General features: G+C 48.7%; 2 protein-coding genes across 2 annotated transcripts in view; one reads left to right on the top strand and one right to left on the bottom strand.

The window, feature by feature from the left end:
* PXYLP1 (2-phosphoxylose phosphatase 1) overlaps positions 1-5,019 on the bottom strand; it is a 42,611-nt gene extending 37,592 nt beyond the window's left edge. Inside the window, exon 1 of the mRNA XM_049785339.1 lies at positions 4,954-5,019. The gene's annotated coding sequence lies outside the window, so the exon portion shown is untranslated. The remainder of the gene's footprint in view (positions 1-4,953) is intronic.
* Positions 5,020-18,576: 13,557 nt separating this feature from the next.
* LOC126025565 (40S ribosomal protein S23-like) lies at positions 18,577-19,076 on the top strand. Its single transcript, XM_049785370.1, has one exon. The coding sequence runs from the start codon at positions 18,591-18,593 to the stop codon at positions 19,017-19,019; it is 429 nt and encodes a 142-aa protein (XP_049641327.1). The 5' UTR covers positions 18,577-18,590; the 3' UTR covers positions 19,020-19,076.
* Positions 19,077-20,286: the final 1,210 nt, after the last annotated feature.

Here is a 20,286-nt window from a genome sequence, read left to right as displayed (position 1 = left end):
AGGTTCAATCCCCAGCATCCCATATGATCCCCGAAACTTCCAGGAATAATTTTTGAGTGCAGAGCCAGGAGTAACCCCTGAGCACTGCTGGGTGTGCCCCTTCCCCCCCCCCAAAAAAATAAAAAGAAGAAAAGTTGCCCCGCTTTTAAAACTTAATACCTGAAGTATCAAAGAGATAAAAATCTATTGACTTTGAGCTATCCTACCCCCTCAGCAGAAATGCATTCCTGCTGTAGACCCAAAGTTCTGGAAATAGCAAGAGACGCAGGACACTGCAGTGGGCAGACATTTCAGAGAGGATTGTGGATGATATAAGGTGGGGCCTGCACACAGTAGTGTCACAGATGACTCAACTGTGAAGAGGGTGGAGTGGGGCTGGTGCCAGACTAGATTCCCACAGAAGCTAGGGAGTCATAGGAGGTTCCTACACGGGTAGATGGTATTGCAAAACAGCCGGGGTTTTTTGTTTTTGTTTTGTTTTGTTTTGTCATGAGGAGCAGTGCACAGCAAGAGCAGGTGTTTGTTTTTGTTTATTTTCCGGTCAAGCAAGTAAGTCCAGGCTCAGAACTTACTCCAAAGGAGTGCCAGAAATTGAACCTCATTGGCTTCATGCAAGGCAAATGTCCTACCTGCTGTACTATGCTCTGATTCATGCCTATATTCCCAACCCCCAAGTGACAGAAAGAAGATAGACCACCTTCTGGGCTTTGACTTTCAGGAGCTTTAGAACTCCTGGAAACATAATCAATAAGCTTCCCCAGGGCTAACTGGCTGCACTTGGTCAGTGTCAAACCAAGCAGGGTCTACACATCTGACACTGCAATCCTAGAACAAACCCTACTATCAAGGCAGCAAGCCCAGGACACCCAGTTTCATCTAATGGTACTGACTTGGCACTGAGAGCTGAGCCTTTTCTTCCTGGGGCAAGTTCCTTCATCCCTCTGAGTCTTGGTTTCTCCTGCAACGTGAGTCAGTGATTCATTCAACAATCACACAGCACTTCCTCAAGACCAAGGACACTACAGGGAATCAAGAATGAGATGGGGCCGGCGCAGTGGCGCTAGAGGTAAGATGCCTGCCCTGCCTGTGCTAGCCTAGGACCACGGTTCAATCCCCCGGGCATCCCATATGGTTCCCCAAGACAGAAGCGACTTCTGAGCGCATAGCCAGGAGTAACCCCTGAGCGTCACCGGGTGTGGCCCCAAAAAAACAAAAAAACCCAAAAAAAAAAAAAAAAAAAAAAAAAGAATGAGCAAATAGTACTGGAAAGATAGTACAGCGGAGTAGTACAGTGGATTTGATCCCTGGTACTCCATATGTTCCCCCAAATCCCACCAGAAATTATCCCTAAGCAGAGTCAGGAGGAAGACTTGAGCACCCCCAAACAAAAATAAATAAATAAATAAAAGAATGAGCCAACAAATCCCAAATTTCTGCCTCCTGAAGCTTACACTTCAACAAAATGTGAAGTTTTTAAGCATGAAAGGGATAGCAAGGTTGTTCCAGAAAAGTCCTTAAGGTAGTAGCAATTCTTTTATTATTTTCCTTTGGGGGTGGTAGGCATACTTGGAACTAGTGCTCGGGGGACTCTGCAGTGTTGGAGATAGAGCCTGGGGCTCTTGTACGCACTCCAGCTCTTGGCACCATCTCCCAGGCCCAACTTCTTGCACTACTGTGCACTAGGAGAGCACAAATAGACACCACACCACTAGGTTGGGGGGTGTAGTTTCCACTTCTATGTTCAGATTCCCAGACCTGGAAATAAGCCATCCTCCATCCCTGGAGCTACATCTCACCAGAAGGGTCCCCTCTGCTCTTTACCCAGTGTAGTGTCCAATGAGGCACAGCTACATTCAGGACGCAGCATTAGAAGAGCTTGCCTGTGTACTCACAGGCTGGGTAACACACATTCCCTGGGCATCCTCTAAGCCATAAAGCCAAATGTCTTGATGTGACTTGAAAGAAAAAAAAAAAACAACACATCAATGAGCCGACTTCAGAGCTCCATCCTTGAGACTCTACTAAGATCTTACTGGCACATACACAGTCGCTGTGAACTGGCAGCTCAGACTCTCCCTGCCAACTCCAGGCTGGTGTTCAGTGCCAGCCTCTATTTTTATAGGCTGAGTAATGCCGAGGCGAAGGGCCAGACAAAAGTTGTAGACAGAGTGACGGGGCATGAGAGGTGACAGCATGGTGTTCGACGTGGCCTCTGGGAGACCAGCAGCCAAGTCCCTCCCCCTTGGCATCTGTGGCTTGGTCCCCTAATGTGGCCCAGAGCCCTCAGTCTTGGCCCTCCCTGGCACTGCCACCCCCACTCTCCTAGTCCGGAGCCTCAAAAACTAGTTAACTCTTGCCCAGCTTAGGCTAAGCTTAATTATAACAGAGAGAAGAGGGAAGGTATTTGTCTCACATGCTACAGATCCCAGTTCCATGGTCAGCATCTTATATGGTCCCCCGAATACCTACAGGAGTGATCCCTGAGCATAGATCCAGAAATAAGCCCTGAGCACAGCCAGATGTAGTCCAAACCCTCCTCCATCTTACCTCCCCCAGGAAACCTTACCCACCCAGGGTTGGTTGTTTGCCCCAATACTGGGTCCTCCTGCAGGTGCCTTCCAGGTTTAACCCTGACATCACACCTTCTTCAGCGCTGAATAAGCAGGAGGATGGGGATGCAGAAGGAAACCCTGAAGGATGCTGGGATGGAGAAATAACTGCCACAGAACCTTCTGGCACAAAGCATAGCCACCTAGTAGATCAAGGTTTACTAAGAACAAACAACAGGATGTGAGGAATATTTATCAAAGGATTTGAGTGGTCTTTCTGCAATGTCTTCTGCAGATGTGGATGTGGGCTGGGCTGTGGGCTAAAGAGTCTTCACAACTGGGGAAGTGGGCAGAGGGTGGGACTGAGAGTCATTTCTCCAGGGGTTACCTCTAGCTAAGGATCCCCTTGAACTTATTCCCATCATCTATGAGAGCCATGCCCCAGGTCAAGTAGGAGAAAGGGGTTATCCCTGGTCTGGCAGAAAGAAGGCTTCAGTCCTGTTGTCACAGGTGGGAAGAGAAGTGGGGGTTAAAACAGATGAACTGGGAATATAGACTATTTGGGGCTACAGCCTTCTTAGCACATAATTTCCTTCTGAGACAGATGCCTGTGGTTGCCCTCAATATTTGTTCTCGCCTCCTTGCTAAGAAAATCCTGATTTTGCCAAGACAGCAAGGCAGAGATTGCTGCTCCTCTAACTCATTTCATCCTACAGGAGCGGGACCGCATTGCCTGCCTCCTTTGCTGCATACGAATCCACACCAGCCAATGGAGGGTGAGCAGTAGCAATTGCCCACCTCCAATCCCAGCCCACTCAAGACCCTCAATCTGCCACATCTCCTCTCCTGCCAATGGATGCAAAGGAATATGACAGTATTAAAAGCTTGAGTCTCTGAATCAGCCCTTGCAGTAGCAGAACCTTTCCACACTCCAGGAAGACCCATATAGGGCTTGGTGTGCACAAAAAAACTAAATGTCTATTCTATTGGAGTTGTTGGTTTGTATAACATTGAGTCCACTCAACTCTAGGCAGCAATGAAACCAACAGCCAGTCCTTCAACGATAAGTATGCATGTGACAGATGTCAAGGAAAGAAATTTTGTTGGTATTGAGGGAGGAGCGACATCTGGTCTCCTAATAAAAGATACCAATGTTTGGGGGATAAACAGATGCTAAGCAGGTTAAAACATTTGATAACGGGGCCGGAGAGATAGCATGGAGGTAAGGCGTTTGCCTTTCATGCAGGAGGTCATCGGTTCGAATCCCGGCGCCCCATATGGTCCCCTGTGCCTGCCAGGAGCAATCTCTGAGCCTGGAGCCAGGAATAACCCCTGAGCACTGCCAGGTGTGACCCAAAAACCAAAAAAAAAACCAAAAAAAAAAAAAACATTTGATAACCCAAGTTCAAATCTTGAGCACCAATTATTGGTACCTAAACCACTAGGGATAGCTCCAGAGCACAGAGCCAGCAATAGCCTGTAAGCCCTACAAAACAGAAAAAAAAAAAAAGACCTCAAAACAGCAAAACAAAAGGGACTAAGGGTATCACTGTGGACCAGGGATGTAGCTCAGCAATACAGAGTGCCTGTCAAACGTGTGTGAAGCCCTGGCTTCAATCCTCGGCACAACAGAAATAAATAGGACTAAATTAAAAGGTACGGATGCGGCTGACACATCATTCCCACAGCAATACTTCTGCCAACATGCAAAAAGGCCACCGAAACAACACAAGTGTCAGTGTGGACATAATCAACCACTGATATCAAGGCCAGAGAGCACCAGTGTTCAGGTGACTTGTTAGAGAAAAATCAACCATAATCTGCTCAAGCCACTCCAATAGAATTCCAGTTACTTTCAGCCAAACACTCTTCACTACTTAGACCAGAGGGACAGTATAGAAAATAGGATCTTTTCCTACCATGTGGACAATCCAGGTTCAATTCCCAGCATCCTAGCCCCATTAGGAGTGGTCCCTTAGCACAGAGCCAGGAGTAAACCCTGAGCACTACCAGGTGTGGCCCAAAAGCAAACAAACATATCCTCACTGCTTGGCAGCCATTCACTTAATTACTTCCCTAACCATTTCTTCCCACCAAGCATAGGACCCCCTTATGCTAAGGGCTAAAGCTGCTGAGAGGAGATGGGCGTGGGGCTGGCCTGTCAGTAGGTCCCCATCTTTCTGCGGCACTGGGCCCATAAGCAGACAATCCCAAAGCAGTGGGCAGGGGCCCTGGAATGACATATCACATCCCAAGAGGGTGTGACACAGTGCAGAAAACAGGCACTAAAGCAAGGAGTTCCCCACTTCCCTCTGGCCTTCTGAAGTAAACACTCCTTCAGCTAAAAAGCAAGTCAAAAGAATGAGCTGAGCTCAGCTTAGCCAAGCCAACTGCAATTACTTACTGTACGTCCTCTTTAAACATCATCAATCAATGCAGCTGTTTACAGATAATCAGCAGTCATTAGAGCGAGATGCACAATGGAAAATCAAAAAGCATATGCCACTAACTGAGAAATGCTGGAAATTATGCAAACCAGGGATGAGGAAGATTGCTTAGCCTCCCCTGCCTGCTGACATTAGCCAGCTCCCAAAATGTACTCTCTTGCAAAGAAGACTTGGTAATTATTACTTTCCTTGACAACAGAGCTTTAAAAAAAAAAAAAATCCTCCAGCTAACACCAGGACCTTTTGACCATCAATGTCCGGGCTTTGATTTTTCCAGGATTGTGTTACCATTAGCAACTGGGACAGACAGAGATGAGTTGGCAACAAGAGACAACTGGTCTGGGAAATCCAGAAGCAACCAAGACTAGAGAAGTGAGTGCCCCAGGGGAAAGGCACAAAAGTAGAGCAAAGGCTTGATTCCATTTTTTCCTAGCAGGATAAATATAAATGGATCATAATAAATGGTTTGGAAAGGAAAAAAAATGAATGAATGGTGATATTTGCCACTACTTTATTTCCCAAGTGTAGGACAAATGTTAAAAAAAAAAAAGAAAAATGCCTCATTGAGATCCTCATTGACTTAAAAGATGATAAAAGCAAGCAGGGTCCCTATGAAGAGGCCCGATCATGTTTTTGGGCTTTTGGTCACATCTCAGCAGGTAGCAGTCCATAGGAACACAGAGGTTTTCAAAACACCTACTCAGGGTGCTCTAGGATTTCTGCGAAGTGATCGCAGGTTTCTCTACTTCAGGCCATGGCAGGAGGCCAGTGTCAACTCCTCTAAGCCAGTGAGACTGGACATAGTGCCAAGGCTGGGCTTCCCTGTCGGAGGTGCAACAGCTGGGAGAGGCCTTCCTTGCCCAGAACAGCTATTAAACTCGGGACTCTCCACCAGGTTTCTGGTAGTCTGCAGGGCAGGATGGGTCCCTCTGTGGCAGACAAAGGATGCTCCGTTTGTTGTGGCCTAGTCTCCCTGATGAATTAATGACATTCATTCCTCATTCAGAGAAAAGGGGCCCTAGTGGTCATGGAAGCTTTTGCTGCTGCAGGAAGGTCAGTCCTGGACAGCAGCCAGGGCAGGTCCATCAGGACCAGTGTGAGGATACTGGAAGGCTGTAGGATCTAGTCACAATTCTCACTACCAACCTGTGGGCAAGAGGGATGAGACAAAGCAGTGCAGTACAGGCTGACACAAGATACATAGTGCATGGAGCTGGCGAGGTGGTGCTAGAGGTAAGGTGTCTACCTTGCAAGCGCTAGCCAAGGAAGGATGGCGGTTCGATCCCCCGGTGTCCCATATGGTCCCCCCAAGCCAGGGGCGATTTCTGAGTGCTTAGCCAGGAGTAACCCCTGAGCATCAAATGGGTGTGGCCCCCCCCCCAAAAGATACAGAGTGCAGCATGGATGACACGGGGACAACCAAGAGTGCATGGGCCATATCACACCAGAGCCCATATCCCATCATGGTCACTTATTATAGGCCACAGCAACAATCATTTGCAGCCACCAGAGAAGGCCTAGAACCTACTTGTAATGACTAGCCCACGAGTTTATGCTGTCTCACTCAATATATCTGTGCAGCTGGCTGTATCTTTAAGGAAAGGGCACTTAGTAGTAATAGCTTGTGCCAGAGACTAGTACAAAGGGTAAAGTGCTTACCTAACTGTGCCAATCTGGCACTTCCTAAGCACCACCACCACCACCACCTTTCTGCTCGTTCGACTTGCAGAACACGTTCTTGGAAACCAAGACCTACTTTATCCCTGAGCACAAAAGAGAACCCTTGTCATTTTCTGTAACTTTGGGAACCATGGCATGGAACCATCACTGGTTATGTGTCATGGAATCATAGCATTCAGAATATCTGGGTTTGTAGAGTATATCTCTGCTCAGAAGACTTGAAATACAATGGGGGCCTTTCAAACAGCCTGGGATTTGTAACCAGGGTGCCTTTCAAACACCAACCTCCATTCTCTAAGATTCCAGACTAACTGGAAGGCCTGAAAGAGATCATGGGTGAGGATCCCTGTTTATATGATCCTAATATATCACCATAAAATGGCAGTTCAAACTTTTATATGGATCATCTATTCTTAACAAGCTGTCCTTGTCAAACTCCTATACAAAGAGTTTCTTTTTTTGTTTTTGTTTTTGAGCCACACTGGCTGTGTTCAGGGCTTATTCCTCGTTTTATGCTCAGGGCTCATACCTGAGAGTGCTCAGTGGACCATCAATCTGAGGATGGAACCTGGGTCAACTACATGTAAGGCAAGCACCTTAACCTTTGTATTACCTCTCTGGCTCCTGCAAATGCCTATCCTTCTATGAAATATCCTGTGCACCTGTCCCCACATTTTAGTAACTACTTCTAAAATTGACTCATTGGTTTCTATACGTGGTTTTTTTAGGCCTCCAGACTTTTTCTGTTACAACATTAATAGTTTATCTATTTTCAATCCACAGCTTCTTTCATTTTAGGAGCACAAAGAGCTAAGAAGGGCATAAAGATATGGAAAAACCGCACGGGGCGCACTGCTTGTGTTAAGAGTATTCCTTATCTTTATGTTATGTTTTGCGTATCCAGAATGTCCATTTTGTATTCTGCCCTTTTCCACACCCCTTCAAAGTTCATTTTTACTCCTTAACTCTCTCACCCAAACATCACTAATCCACATTACTCTTTTTAACTTCAGTATTGCACAATCCTAATCACAGACCTAAGCCGTGCATTGTGTGTAACAACCCTGAACTGTTTCAAAAGACATAAAATGGACACGTATGTCTTTAGAATATTTTGTTTTTCCCTGACAACTATAAGTCTTACTAAATATTCTCTTATACAATGACAATTCTAACCACTTTTTATCTTCTCTTTATGAGCTTTTCAACAAGGAATTGTGATGAAAGAGTCCCCCAGTTTAATGCTTATGATTGAACCATGTCATGGGGATTATTGGACTTGTTCTTATATCCCCCAGATGCACCAATAACGCCCCGTGGCATTGCTCCTTTTTTGCATAGGCACATTAAAATGAGAAAATACTATACATACAAATAAGATCCTATCTAATAGAGATTGGAATACAGAATACAGGGACCTTACACCCTGAACATTGACATAATGAGCTGGCAAGGCCTCAGAAGAAAGGACATTTTCCATTCACCCCTGAACCAGGGAAGCCATCCATGAAACATCCAGGTTTGTCTATAACATCACCTGGAAGTAATCCTCTACCACGGAAGACCCTACCACTGCTCAGACATCGACCTGCTCAAAAGAGACTTCCTTTAACACTGAGAAGACTTAACAACAACGACCTGCTTACAGGACAGGGCTTCCTGCATTGCCCTTTAATGGTGAGGTGAAACGAGAAGATGCTCCACATCATGACTTCAATGTAGGATATGCATATTCCAGGATATTTAATACAGAAACATGATACCAACAACAGAGACTGTGTGAAAAGTGTGTTGGCACTACGGACAATGTCTTGGATTGGACGATAACTTGCCTGGAGCTTAGAGTTGATCTTATGCCAGGAAACTTCAGGGGTAGGAACTCTTTGTATTTAGGCCAAGGTTATTCCTTTCCATGCCTCTCATATTTTGGTGGGCCTATGCAAACAACAATTGCCACTCTAACACCATTTTTGACTGTGCTCCTTTGACTCTAATCCTTAAAAAAAAAACCACTTAAAATTTGAGGTTAACTTAAGCTAATACGCATGTACATGGAAATGTAAAAAATCCTATGCCTCTAATGTTTAAGGAGTTACATAAGTTCTATGGCTTTAGATTGCCTTGTGTGCTGTTAAGAAATATTATAATGTGTTACAATCTGGGGACTTGAGGGACAAAGTAATTGTACATGGATTCTGTTTTATTTATCTTAACGTTCTTTGGCTGAAAGTTCAAAGTTAAGATATCAGCAAGGGGACTTCTTCTGAGAATTATGTTATGGGTGATTGTCCTTCCACTGTAACTTTACCTTGTCCTCTTTCTTTGCATCTTTGTTCTCATAATTCAAAATAAAAAAAATTGAAGAAAAAAATAAGGGCATAAAGGTGTTTTTTTTTTATTCTCACTTTATATTTTCCTTTATAAGCAGATGTTAAATTGGCAAGCTAGCACTTCCTTTATTTTATAACTAGGGAGTTCCAAATGACAAGTCATCCTCTAAAGGCCTGAAGTTTGGTGCGGATCCCAGTATGCAGTTGATCTTAGGAAAGGAAGCTGTGGCTTTGCTGGTTGGAAAGATGCACATCTCCATGTAAGTGAGGGAAGGGAGACTAGGGAAGGGAGAGGGTATGCAATGCACTGCGATGGTTGTCATCTTCATCTAGAGCTTCTGTGCTATTGTTGCTGCTTCTAAGGAAGTCAGTTATAAGGGGCAGAACAGAACAAGCAGAAAGCACAGGGCTGACTGAGAATATAGACCCATGTTTGCCCATGCATAGTGTGGAAAGAGACTCTGCAAACAACAGCATACTTTTCAGTTCCCATCCCTTGTTTTAATTCCCCAGCCATCAGCACAGAGGCAGGAACAGGGGTCAGAACAGATGGAGGGACATGGGATGTATAAATGACCCAGGCAACAGGAGACAGCAGAGTTGGCCTCCTGGCCCCCCCCCCCCCCCAGCTCTTTCTTCAAAGCCTTTCAATCATTAGCTTCCTCTGCTCCTGGGGAGTTCTCTCTTCTTTGCAGATGGGCTTGAATCTTTCCAAAAGCTCTGTAAACAAGGCCTGAAGCAACTAAGAAGGTCTGGGCCAAAACTCATCTTCTTTTCATTCCCTCTCCAGCTGCTATTACTTTCAGACTCCTTCTGCCTCTCCAAGGTGTCCAGGGGCGGGCGAGTTCAGGCCAGTCATGGTGGGCTCCAGGCACCAATTGGAAAGAGACTCCACATCACTCAGAATTGCAGATAGTTTGTGTCTTCTTTGCTAAGTCCTGCTGGTTTCCTGAGTCTTCTAGAAACTAGAACTCCAGAGAATGTGACTGCAGGATTTCGGGGGGGGGGGGTTTGGGGGCCACACTGGTCCCATCTCTAGGACTGCTCCCAAAGCGGATCCCTATCAGGAGAATGTGGGCACAGACCCGTAACCAGCAACCAACAGTCAGCAACCTCTTCTCTGAAGCCTCACATTATTAGGAGCTCGGAAAAACGCATCTTCTCCCCCTATCCCTCCACAATAATTTATCTGTCTGTCTGTCTGTCTGTCTCCCTGCCCCATTTTGTTCTTCCTTACAAACACAGGCATTAATTAAACCTCTTCTAGAAAACAGATTACACACCAGGAATTCTGGGTAAGAGCCAGTGCTGCAGACAGAAATGGTCTGGGCTGGAAAGATAAGCCCCTGATGGCAGAACCTGAAAGCAGTGTGGCATTCTACCTTCAAAGGACATTCCTGCAGACAGGGTCCCTGGGATGCTGGGGCCCACAGCCTCTATCCCTCCATCCCTAGGCCAGCCTCTAACAGGAGCAGAGAGGCCATTCTCTTGCTCCCTCTGCCAGGGGTCCTAGCCAGTTCCAACAATCACCAGTGCAGCTCTCCAACACCAGTCTCCCTCCTGACAGATCTTCAGACCACAGTGCCCGAAGTGCATCAGGGAACACTCCTGGGTGGGGGTTGGGGTGGGCAGGCAGTGATGATGGCTCAGGGGCTTTGCAGGTGTGGGCCCAAGCCCTAACATGAAGGGGTGTAATTCTTCAATAAGCACTATGACCGCACTTGCAAGCTCACATCCTCTCTGCCTTGTCACCACAATAACGAACAAGAAGAGGGGAAGAAGAGGGAAGGAAGAGACACACTATCCATAAGACTAGAGTTCTGAGGGGACAGTATCCCCAGAGTGAGGACATGCGGTGTGAAGTAGCTGGAAGGACCCAAAATTCCTGGGTCTGCTCCACTGGGGGAAAAGGACGCGACCACACAAGGGAAGCAAGGGGTGGGAGTGATGCCTACAGCTTGGGGCCCTACACCAAACAGCATCAGCTCCTCCTGCAACCTTGTGACCCCATTCTAAGATAAGGACAACTGTGGGTCTTTGTGGGAATTCTGGGGTCCCCACTGAGCTGACAAGTAGAGCCTGACCCACATACCAAGCTCTTAAAAACTGTCACTGGGGAGAGTTCATGCGTTTCTTCCAACGTGAGGAACTACAGGATGATGTAGACAGACATGTGCAGGCAGGGTGACCCCTGATAGAAACATGTATGTGGCATCAGTCTGGATTCATGTCCCTTTGCAGAGCCAGGAGATCCAGCCCAGGGACATGGCCAGAGCCACAACAGAGCATTTCCACCCAATGGGTGAATGCCAGAAGTCTCTCCTCCAGGCCTGGGCTGGTGGGTACCTGCCAACCAACCAACAGTATATCCCCATGTATTGAGGAGAAAGCCTGGAGGTACTCGGATGGTACATTGGCACCCTGGGAGCCTGCTGACCCCCAATAAGACCTCAGGCTAATAAACCATTAATGTTTAGCGTTAAGCACATGCAGAGCTAATTCTGACTCAAGCCAATCAAGAGACAACGGTGGCTGCCCTGTCCCTGCAGGCCCTGGGCCACATCCACAGCACTGGAGTGGGTCGGCCACCCAGGAGCTAGCCTCTAAGAGACAAGAGCCGACTACAATTCTTTCTCAAGGGTCAGGGAGAAGAATGTTCAGCAAGTAAGGCACTTGCTTTGCATCCTGCTGACCCTGGTTCGACCCTCCCCCCAATACCCCAGAGGGTCTCCCTGAGCCCCACCAGGAGCAATCACAGAGCCAGGAGTGAGCCCTGAACACTCACTGCCTGCTGTGGCCCCCGCCCCCAAACAAGCCACAAACAGCAAAATAAACACAAGCTTTTTCTCTGAAATAGATTATTTGTTTCTCCCAAGACTTAAAGCCAGGGGAGGGAGGGGGGGCATCCATTGGGCCTATGGACAGAACCTGCCTGAAACTCTGGCTTGGACACACCAGTACCTCTGAGTCAAGGTGTTAAGGCTGGAAATAGCAAAACACACCCCAGAGTTGGGCAATTCTCTTAAAGTTCCCCTGTATGCCATGCACTTCACACTTCCCCCATTAGATCCCACCCCTCATGCCTCCTGAATGTACCTGTTTGTTTTTGGATCACACCCGACGGTGCTCAGGGCTTACTGACTCCTGAGTATGCGCTTAAGGAAACACTCCTGGCAGTGCTTGGAGGACCATATGGAATATTAAGGTTGGCACTCGTGGCACTGAGCCACGTGCAAGGCAAGCGCCTACGCCACACTGCACCGTCTCTCACAGCCTCCTGGATTCACTTTCTGTTTTACAGAAGCACAACCAGAGGGATTTGGGGGGAAGCACCAAGGTCATACCTGATTTGCACACCAGAACTCGGGGGGCACATGCTCTCTCTCCTCTTGGTCTGGTTCCAGCCCTGGGTTGGTTACTCGGTGCAACCCACCCACCCACCCACCCACACCCGAACCCGCCTCCAGGAGGACACCGCGACAGCAGGGACAGCAGGGTTCCTGGGAGGCCACCCCAATGCCACCCCTGGCCAGGCCCGGGATGCGTCGCCGGAATGCCACCTGCAAGGCAGGCGCTGAGTTCGCCTGCAAGGGCAGCCTGGGGGCGGGCAGGCTCATTCTCAAGCTGCCCGGGAGGGTGGCCACCTCGAATTTCTTGGGGTGCCCTGCCTGGGAGACGCGCGCTTGCAAAGTGCCCAAGGGGCAGCCGGGGAGGGCGCAGGGACCAAAGCGCAGAGCCTGGCAGCGGGGCCGGCTGGAAGGGCCAGGCTGTCTCGATCAGGGCGCAAGGGGCGCGGATAAAGGGGTGCGGGACCGTGCCAAGATCGCCCGGGCCGCTTCTGCACCGCGCACCCACCCAAACCCCCAGATCTCGCCCGCCCGCCCGGCCCGTCCCGCGCTCACCGCCCATGGTCCGGCACCGGCTCTCGGCTCCGCCGCTGCCCCCGGCCCGGTGCGCTCGGCAGCTCCGCCCGCCGCGGGGGAGTCGGGCGCCGCCTGTCGCCGGGCACCGGGCGCGGGAAAGGCGGAGCCGCCGGCGCGCGTCGGGCCCACGGTTCGGTTCGGTTCGGTTCGGTCCGGCCGCCCCCGAGCTGCCCTTCCGGCGCCGGCCACATCCGGCCGCGCGTGCCAGCGCCTGCCCGGCCCCCGGCCGCCCGCGCCACGCCGAGACGCGCCTTGGCGCTCGGGGGCTCCAGCCCGGTGGGTGGGAGCTGAGCTGGCCACGGCCACCGCCTTCGAGGGGCCGTCTGTGCCACTTCGGGGGCAGCGCTGGCGCGGCCGTGCCACCTACCCGAGGCCGCCTTGGCCCTTTGTCACAGGCAGCTGGCGTCCAGATGTGCCTCTGCCTGCCCTCCCTCCTTGCTTCCCTCCCTCCTTGCTTCCCTCCCTCTTTCTTTTCCTTCCTTCCTTCCTTCCTTCCTTCCTTCCTTCCTTCCTTCCTTCCTTCCTTCCTTCCTTCCTTCCTTCCTTCCTTCCTTCCTTCCTTCCTTCCTTCCTTCCTTCCTTCCCTTTCTTTCCCTCCTTTCCTTCCCTTTCTTTCCCTCCTTTCCTTCCCTCCCTCTTTCTTTCCCTTCTTCCTTCCTTCCCTCCCTCCTTCCTTCTCTCCCTCTTTCCTTCCCTCCCTTCCTCCCTCCCTCCTTCCTTCCCTTTTTCTTTCCCTCCTTTCCTTCCCTTTTTTCCCTCCTTCTATCCTCCCCTCCCTATTTCTTTCCCTCCTTTCCTTCCTTCTTTCCCTCCTTTCCTCCCCTCCCTTTCTTTCCCTCCTTTCCTTCCCTCCTTCTTTCCCTCCCTCTTTCTTTCCCTCCTTTCCTTCCCTCCATCTTTCCTTCCTTCTTTCCTTCTCTCCCTCTCTCCTTCCTTCCTTTTTTCCTTCCCTCCCTCCTTCCTCTCCTTTCTTTCTCTCCTTCTTTCCTTCCCTTTCTCTTTCTTTCCCCTTCCCTTCTCTCCCTCCCTCCCTCCTTCCTTCCCTCTCTCCTTCCTTCCCCTTTCTTTCCCTCCTTCTTTCCTCCCCTCCCTCTTTCCCTCCTTTCCTTCCTCCTTTCCTTCTCCTTCCCTCTTTCTTTCCCTCCTTTCCTTCCCTCCATCTTTCCTTCCTTCTTTCCTTCTCTCCCTCTCTCCTTCCTTTTTTCCTTCCCTCCCTCCTTCCTTCCTCTCCTTTCTCTCCTTCTTTCCTTCCCTTCCTTTTCCTTTCCCCCTTCCCTTCTCTCCCTCCCTCCCTCCTTCCTTCTCTCCCTCTTTCCTTCCCTTCTTCCTTCCCTCCTTTCCTCCCTCCTTCCTTCCTTTCTCCTCTTTCTTTTTTCTTCCATTCATTCTTTTATTCTTTCTTTCTTTGTTCTTTCCATTCTTTCTTTCCCTTTCCTTTTCTTCCTTTTTTTTTTCTTTTCTTGATTTTTGGGCCACACCCTCGGTGCTCAGAGGTTACTCCTGGCTCTGCACTCAGGAATTACTCCTGGTAGGCTCGGGGGGCCCTATGGGGTACTAGGAATTGAACCCAGGTCTTCTTGTGCAAGGCAAGTACCCTACCATCTGTACTTTAACTCAGGCTGATAAACCCTTTCCACCCTGAGTAGGGACACAGTCCCACCCCATCCACACACCCTCATCTCCCCACCCCATTCAGAACCCTCCACGTAGTCCTCTTCCTGCTCCTTCCAGCTTTCCTCCGATTTGGCCTCTCATACCTCTGCTTGCCTCTGTCCCCTGTCCCCTTCATGCACTGAGGAAATGTCTACAGCCACCCGCTCCACAGTAGTCTCAACAAGAAAGTATTTGTTCTTCTGTGTCCATGGAAGCCCAGTCCTGTCTGCTCACGGGCTGGCTCTCCTCCCAGCGCTCACAGTCCTCACAGACGCTGTCCCATCTTTGAGCCTGGCTTCTTTGAAAATTCACTTCTCAAGCCTCCCCACACCAGGAAATACCCCACCCCAACCCCCATCCCACCCATCACCAGGAGAGCCAGGGGATACTGGCTCAGAGACACAGTTTTGTCTTTGCCGCCAGCTCCACTGGCCTTTCTCAGGCCCAGTTAACAGTGACAAACAAATGGTGGATGGGGGCGGGTTTGGCAATGAGTTTTTTGGAAGTAACAAAATCTAGGAGGGAGGGAGAGAGAGAGACAGAGACAGAGAGGAAGACAAAGAGACAGAGACAGAGAGGAAGACAAAGAGACAGAGACAGAGAAAACACATCAAGTAAGTCACATGTAGCTGGGCCAGTTCAATCATTGGCACCACATAGGACTCCCTGTAGCCCACGAATGATCCCTGTGTGCTGAAATAGGAGTGATTCCTGAGCATTTGCCGACGAGGCCCTAAAACCAATAAATAAATAAATAAATAAATAAATAAATAAATAAATAAATAAATACATACATACATACATACATACATAAATAAATTCAAACAACCAATGCGGACTTTCTGCTCATCTTTGGCTTCCTCACCTACATTGAATTTCTGTCTCTTTTTCCACTCTCTTGGGGGTCATTGAGCATAAAGGTGCCTCAGGCCCCCACAATTCATTGTGACCTCCTAAATTTATTGCCTGCTGCCTCTAGGAGAAGCATGCTCTCACTCCTTCCAGTGGACTTAATGTTCCTAGGCTTACCCTCTCCCCAAGGTCGGGGGTGGGTGGGGAAAGGGTACAATCATGTCTCTGCCTTGTGGACCATGAAGGATTGTGGGATTGACTTACAAGGAAAGGGAAAGCAGAGGTTTCCTTATGGAAATGACTCAAGAAGCATCTCCAGCCCCCAACCCATCTGATCTCTTTGCTGGGGTGGGAGGTTAGGGCATCTGGAAGTCTTGATGGGACCAGAACTGAGCCAACACAAAAGCAATCAGTGAGAGACCAGCAGCTTCCTGCAGCGCCTGAAAACAGAAACTGAATGGTCACCCTGACACATCCAGTTACTCTTCCACTTTTCTCAAGCAGATCAGCTGGACTTTTGCCTCTCAGATGCTGCAGAGAGTGGGTAGGCACTGACAACGTATGGAGAGAGAAAAATAGTCTGGGAGCTAAACCAACCCAAAGGTGTGAAGGCCTTTGAGACATAGGCCCGATCTGGCCCAGAAAACCTCTGAGATACAGAAGTCCAATGCCTGGCTGGATCCCTGAAAGAAACTAAGGTAATGCTAAGGGGCCGGAGAGATAGCATGGAGGTAGCACGTTAGCCTTGCATGCAGAAGGACGGTGGTTCAAATTCCGGCATCCCATGTGGTCCCCTGAGCCTGCCAGGAGCGATTTCTGAGCATGGAGCCAGGAGTGACCCCTGAGTGCTGCTGGGTGTGACCCCTTCCCAAAAAACAAACAAACAAAGGATATGCTAAGAAGATCAATAGTTCCATGTTCTCCCCTGGGCAAGCCCCCAAGAACAGATTTTGGGGGACAGTCTGGGGAAACTAAGCAGAGGCAAAGCATTTCCCTTATGGAGACAGGCCCTCCCTGTCTGTGATGCAGGATTTTCCCCTCATGAGCAATTGCCCACGTCTCTACCTGCCTTCCAGCTGTGGAATTTGCTGCTTCTCTTTTTGAAATAAATACTTGGCTTTTTTCCACTCTGTTGTTTTTTTTTTTCTTTTTCTTTTTCTTTTCATTTGTTTTGTGTTGGGGCCACATCCAGCAGTGCTCAGGAGTTACTCCTGGCTCTGCACTCAAAAACTCCTGAAATCATTTCCAGCAGGCTCAGGGGACCCATATAGGATGCTGGGAATCGAACCTGGATCTCTCCCAGGTCAGCTGCATGCAAGGCAAATGCCCTACCACTGTGCTATTGCTCCAGTCCCAACTCTGTTATATCTTTGGTTTTTTTTGGGGGGGGGTCACACCCGGCAGTGCTCAGGGATTACTCCTGGCTCTGTGTTAAGAAATCGCCCCTGGCAGGCACGGAGGACCATATAGGATGCCCTGCCTTCCTGCTATCTCTCCGGCCCCCTCTGTTGTTTCTTGACTACACATCTCAGTATCACCCTCCTGTCATTTATAAAACAAATGTCTAGTTTTACTATTTATCTCCTGCTAAAATTGTTTTGTTTTTGGTCACCCCTGGTGGAGCTGAGGGCTTATTCCTGGCTCTGTAATCCCAAATCTTTCCCGATGGTGTTCAGGGATCCATATGGGATGCTGAGGATTGAACCTAGGCTGGCTGCATGCCGAACAAATAAATCACTCCCTGTACTATCACTACAAGCTCAGCTTGAAATTTTTTTTCTGTGAAGGAAGGCGCCAGACCTGTAAAGGCTGGGGAGGGCTTACGTCTGACTTTCCTACATAGAGTAATAACTCCCTTCAGCCCGGATCCCACAGCTCCTGAGAACCAGGTGGCAGGAAACATTCCCCATGTCTGACTGCAAAGTGGAGCCCAGATGCGGCTTGAGAACTGCCTCAGGGGGCTGGTGAGAGGCACGGTAGCAAGGTCTATACCATGCGGGCAGGTGTCTCACCAACCTCCCCTGAAGATAAATAGGGAGAGAAGGAAGAGGAAGAGAAGTCCCTTCTCGGGGCTGCTGTCTCTCTGCTCTCCACTTAACATAAGCCTCCTGGGGCTGGAGAGATAGCATGGAGGTAAGGCATTTGCCTTTCATGCAAAAGGATGGTGGTTTGAATCCTGGCATCCCATATGGTCCCCTGTGCCTGCCAGGGGTGATTTCTGAGCATACAGCCAGGAGTAACCCTTGAGCGCTGCAGGGTGTGACCAAAAACAAAAACCAAAACAAACCAAAACAAAAAAACCATAAGCCTCCTGAGGACCCCGCTGCTGCTCATAATCCTGCCATGACACTGACAAACAAGAGCCCCAAAGTGTCAAAGCCCAGCTTGGCACCAGGAACCTGCAGGGACACTCTTTTTGCCTGAGAGAGAGAAGAAAATAGGCAGGAGAGGGCTGTCCATGCAGCAAGACCTTTGTCTCTCTCTCCTGGGTGGCTGCCTGTCTCCCATGCCACCCCCAAACTCCCTATCCTGCTCTTCTCTTCCTCTACCACTACCACCATCACCACCACCCTCCGGGAAACTCGGTAGTCACTACAGGCTCAAAACCCTGGAACCTTGCTCTCATCTTTGGGAGATTGTTCCCGGCTCCTCCAAGTCATGAATATTCCGGCCTGGCTCCTAGGCCAGTGTCCAGGCTCAGCTGTCCAGGCTCCACTCAGGCTGTCTAGACTGTGCTCCTGGGAGCAGGTTCTCATCTGCAATTCTAGTTTAACCCCTGACGCCAGCAAATATGTGTCCGGCCTCTTCTGCTCAGCTCTATAGGCTTGGAGGAACAAAGTGCCGCTGTCCTCAGCAAAGGGACTTTACTCTGGGGAAGACGAGGCGTGAGGAGAGCAGCTGAGTCACAGATCACAGGGACCCCTGCTAGTGAGAAGGACTGGCTGATTTACATCTGTTTCTAAGTTCCAAAGACTTGGCCTTATGTCTCTACTCCAGACACTTCAACCCTGTCCACCTGACAGTGATATTTGAAAAAAAAATCTATTCTGACACTCTGAATCTAGAAGAATTCCCATACATTGTAGAAATTGCACTAAGTACATGAAATAAAGATCCAAGTCTAGCTCTTTCGCTGGGACTCTTGCTGCCGGCAGGATGGGTAAGTGTTGCAGTCTTCGTACAGCTCGCAAGCTCCACAGCCACCGGCGAGATCAGAAATGGCACGACAAGCAATACAAGAAAGCACATTTGGGCACAGCCCTGAAGGCCAATCCTTTCGGAGGTGCTTCTCATGCCAAAGGAATTGTGCTGGAGAAAGTTGGTGTTGAGGCCAAACAGCCAAATTCTGCTATTAGGAAATGTGTCCGTGTTCAGCTGATCAAGAACGGCAAGAAAATCACAGCTTTTGTACCAAATGATGGTTGCTTGAATTTCATTGAGGAAAACAAAGTTCTGGTTGCTGGATTTGGTCGCAAAGGGCATGCTGTTGGTGACATTCCTGGAGTCTGCTTTAAGGTTGTCAAAGTAGCCAATGTCTCTCTTCTGGCCTTGTATAAAGGCAAGAAAGAAAGACCAAGATCATAAATTGTGATGATGAAAATACAGTAGTAAAATTTTCATGTGCCCAGAAAAAAAAAAAAAGACCCAAGTCTAAAGTCAAAGAGATAGTACATTAGGTAGGGTGTTTGCTTTGCATATGGTTGACCTGGGTTCAAACACGCCCCCTGCCCGAGTCTATCAGGAGTTAGGAGTCAGTCAGGAGTAACCCCTGAGCACTTCTGAGTGTGTCCTCTAAAACAAACAAGCATACAAACAGCAATATAGTCCGCAGAAATATAGGTGAACATTACAACTATGAGAAATTCATCCATTGCTAAAGGGGAGAGAATACATCAATAAAGGACACATTACACTTCAATTTAATTATAAAGGGAGAATTAAAATAAAAGGAAGTGAGGGGCTGGAGAGATAGCATGGAGGTAAGGCGCTTGCCTTTCATGCAGAAGGTCATCGGTTCGAATCCCAGCGTCCCATATGGTCCCCCGTGCCTGCCAGGAGCAATTTCTGAGCATGGAGCCAGGAATAACCCCTGAGCACTGCTGGGTGTGACCCAAAAACCGCAAAAAAAAAAAAAAAATAAAAAAATAAAAGGAAGTGGACAGGTTTGCTTTGCATGTGGGAAGCCTGGCTTCAAACCTGGCAGTACATATTGTCCCCAAACACTGCCAGGATCAATCCTTGAGCACTGAACAGGAAAAGTCTCTGAGCACTGATGGGGGTGACCCAAAGAAAAAACAAAAATGGAGATGATTGTCCTTGTTACAGGCAATCCTGGGGGATTTCGGGATGATACTTTGCAAATGACTTCATTTCATTGATGGCATTCTTGCAAAAGAGTTTGCACTCTATCACACAGATATATATTTAAACTGCAGTGGGGGCTTGTGGCGCCAGGGAGATTTGCTCCCTATTATTCATGTATGCATGCAGCCTTTACTTACTGCCAGCTGCCAGCCAGTTCCCATCCCCGGTAGGCTTATTAAGCAAGGGCCTTCCCTCCTGAGAGCAGCTGGGAAGGGCAAACTCATTTTACCATCTATCTGGGTGAAATATAATTAGAAAGGCAAATCTGGAAGAACAGGATACAAAATAATGGCATTAAATAAAAACAAGAGATGGCTCAGAATCTGACCCTGAGCCAAAAAATCACCAAGAACTGTAGTAATCTGCTGATTCACCCACTTACATATTCATGCTTGTCTTCTAAACTCTGAGCTCAACAGGGATAGAAAGTAGTTCCACAGAAGGAACATATATTCAGTGCAACACACAGCAACCTGCTCCAGAAAAC

This window comes from Suncus etruscus, chromosome 13 (genome assembly GCF_024139225.1).
Source record: "Suncus etruscus isolate mSunEtr1 chromosome 13, mSunEtr1.pri.cur, whole genome shotgun sequence".
NCBI lineage: Eukaryota > Metazoa > Chordata > Mammalia > Eulipotyphla > Soricidae > Suncus > Suncus etruscus.
Note: the sequence above shows the minus strand (reverse complement) of the source record. Positions and strands in the feature narration are given on the sequence as shown.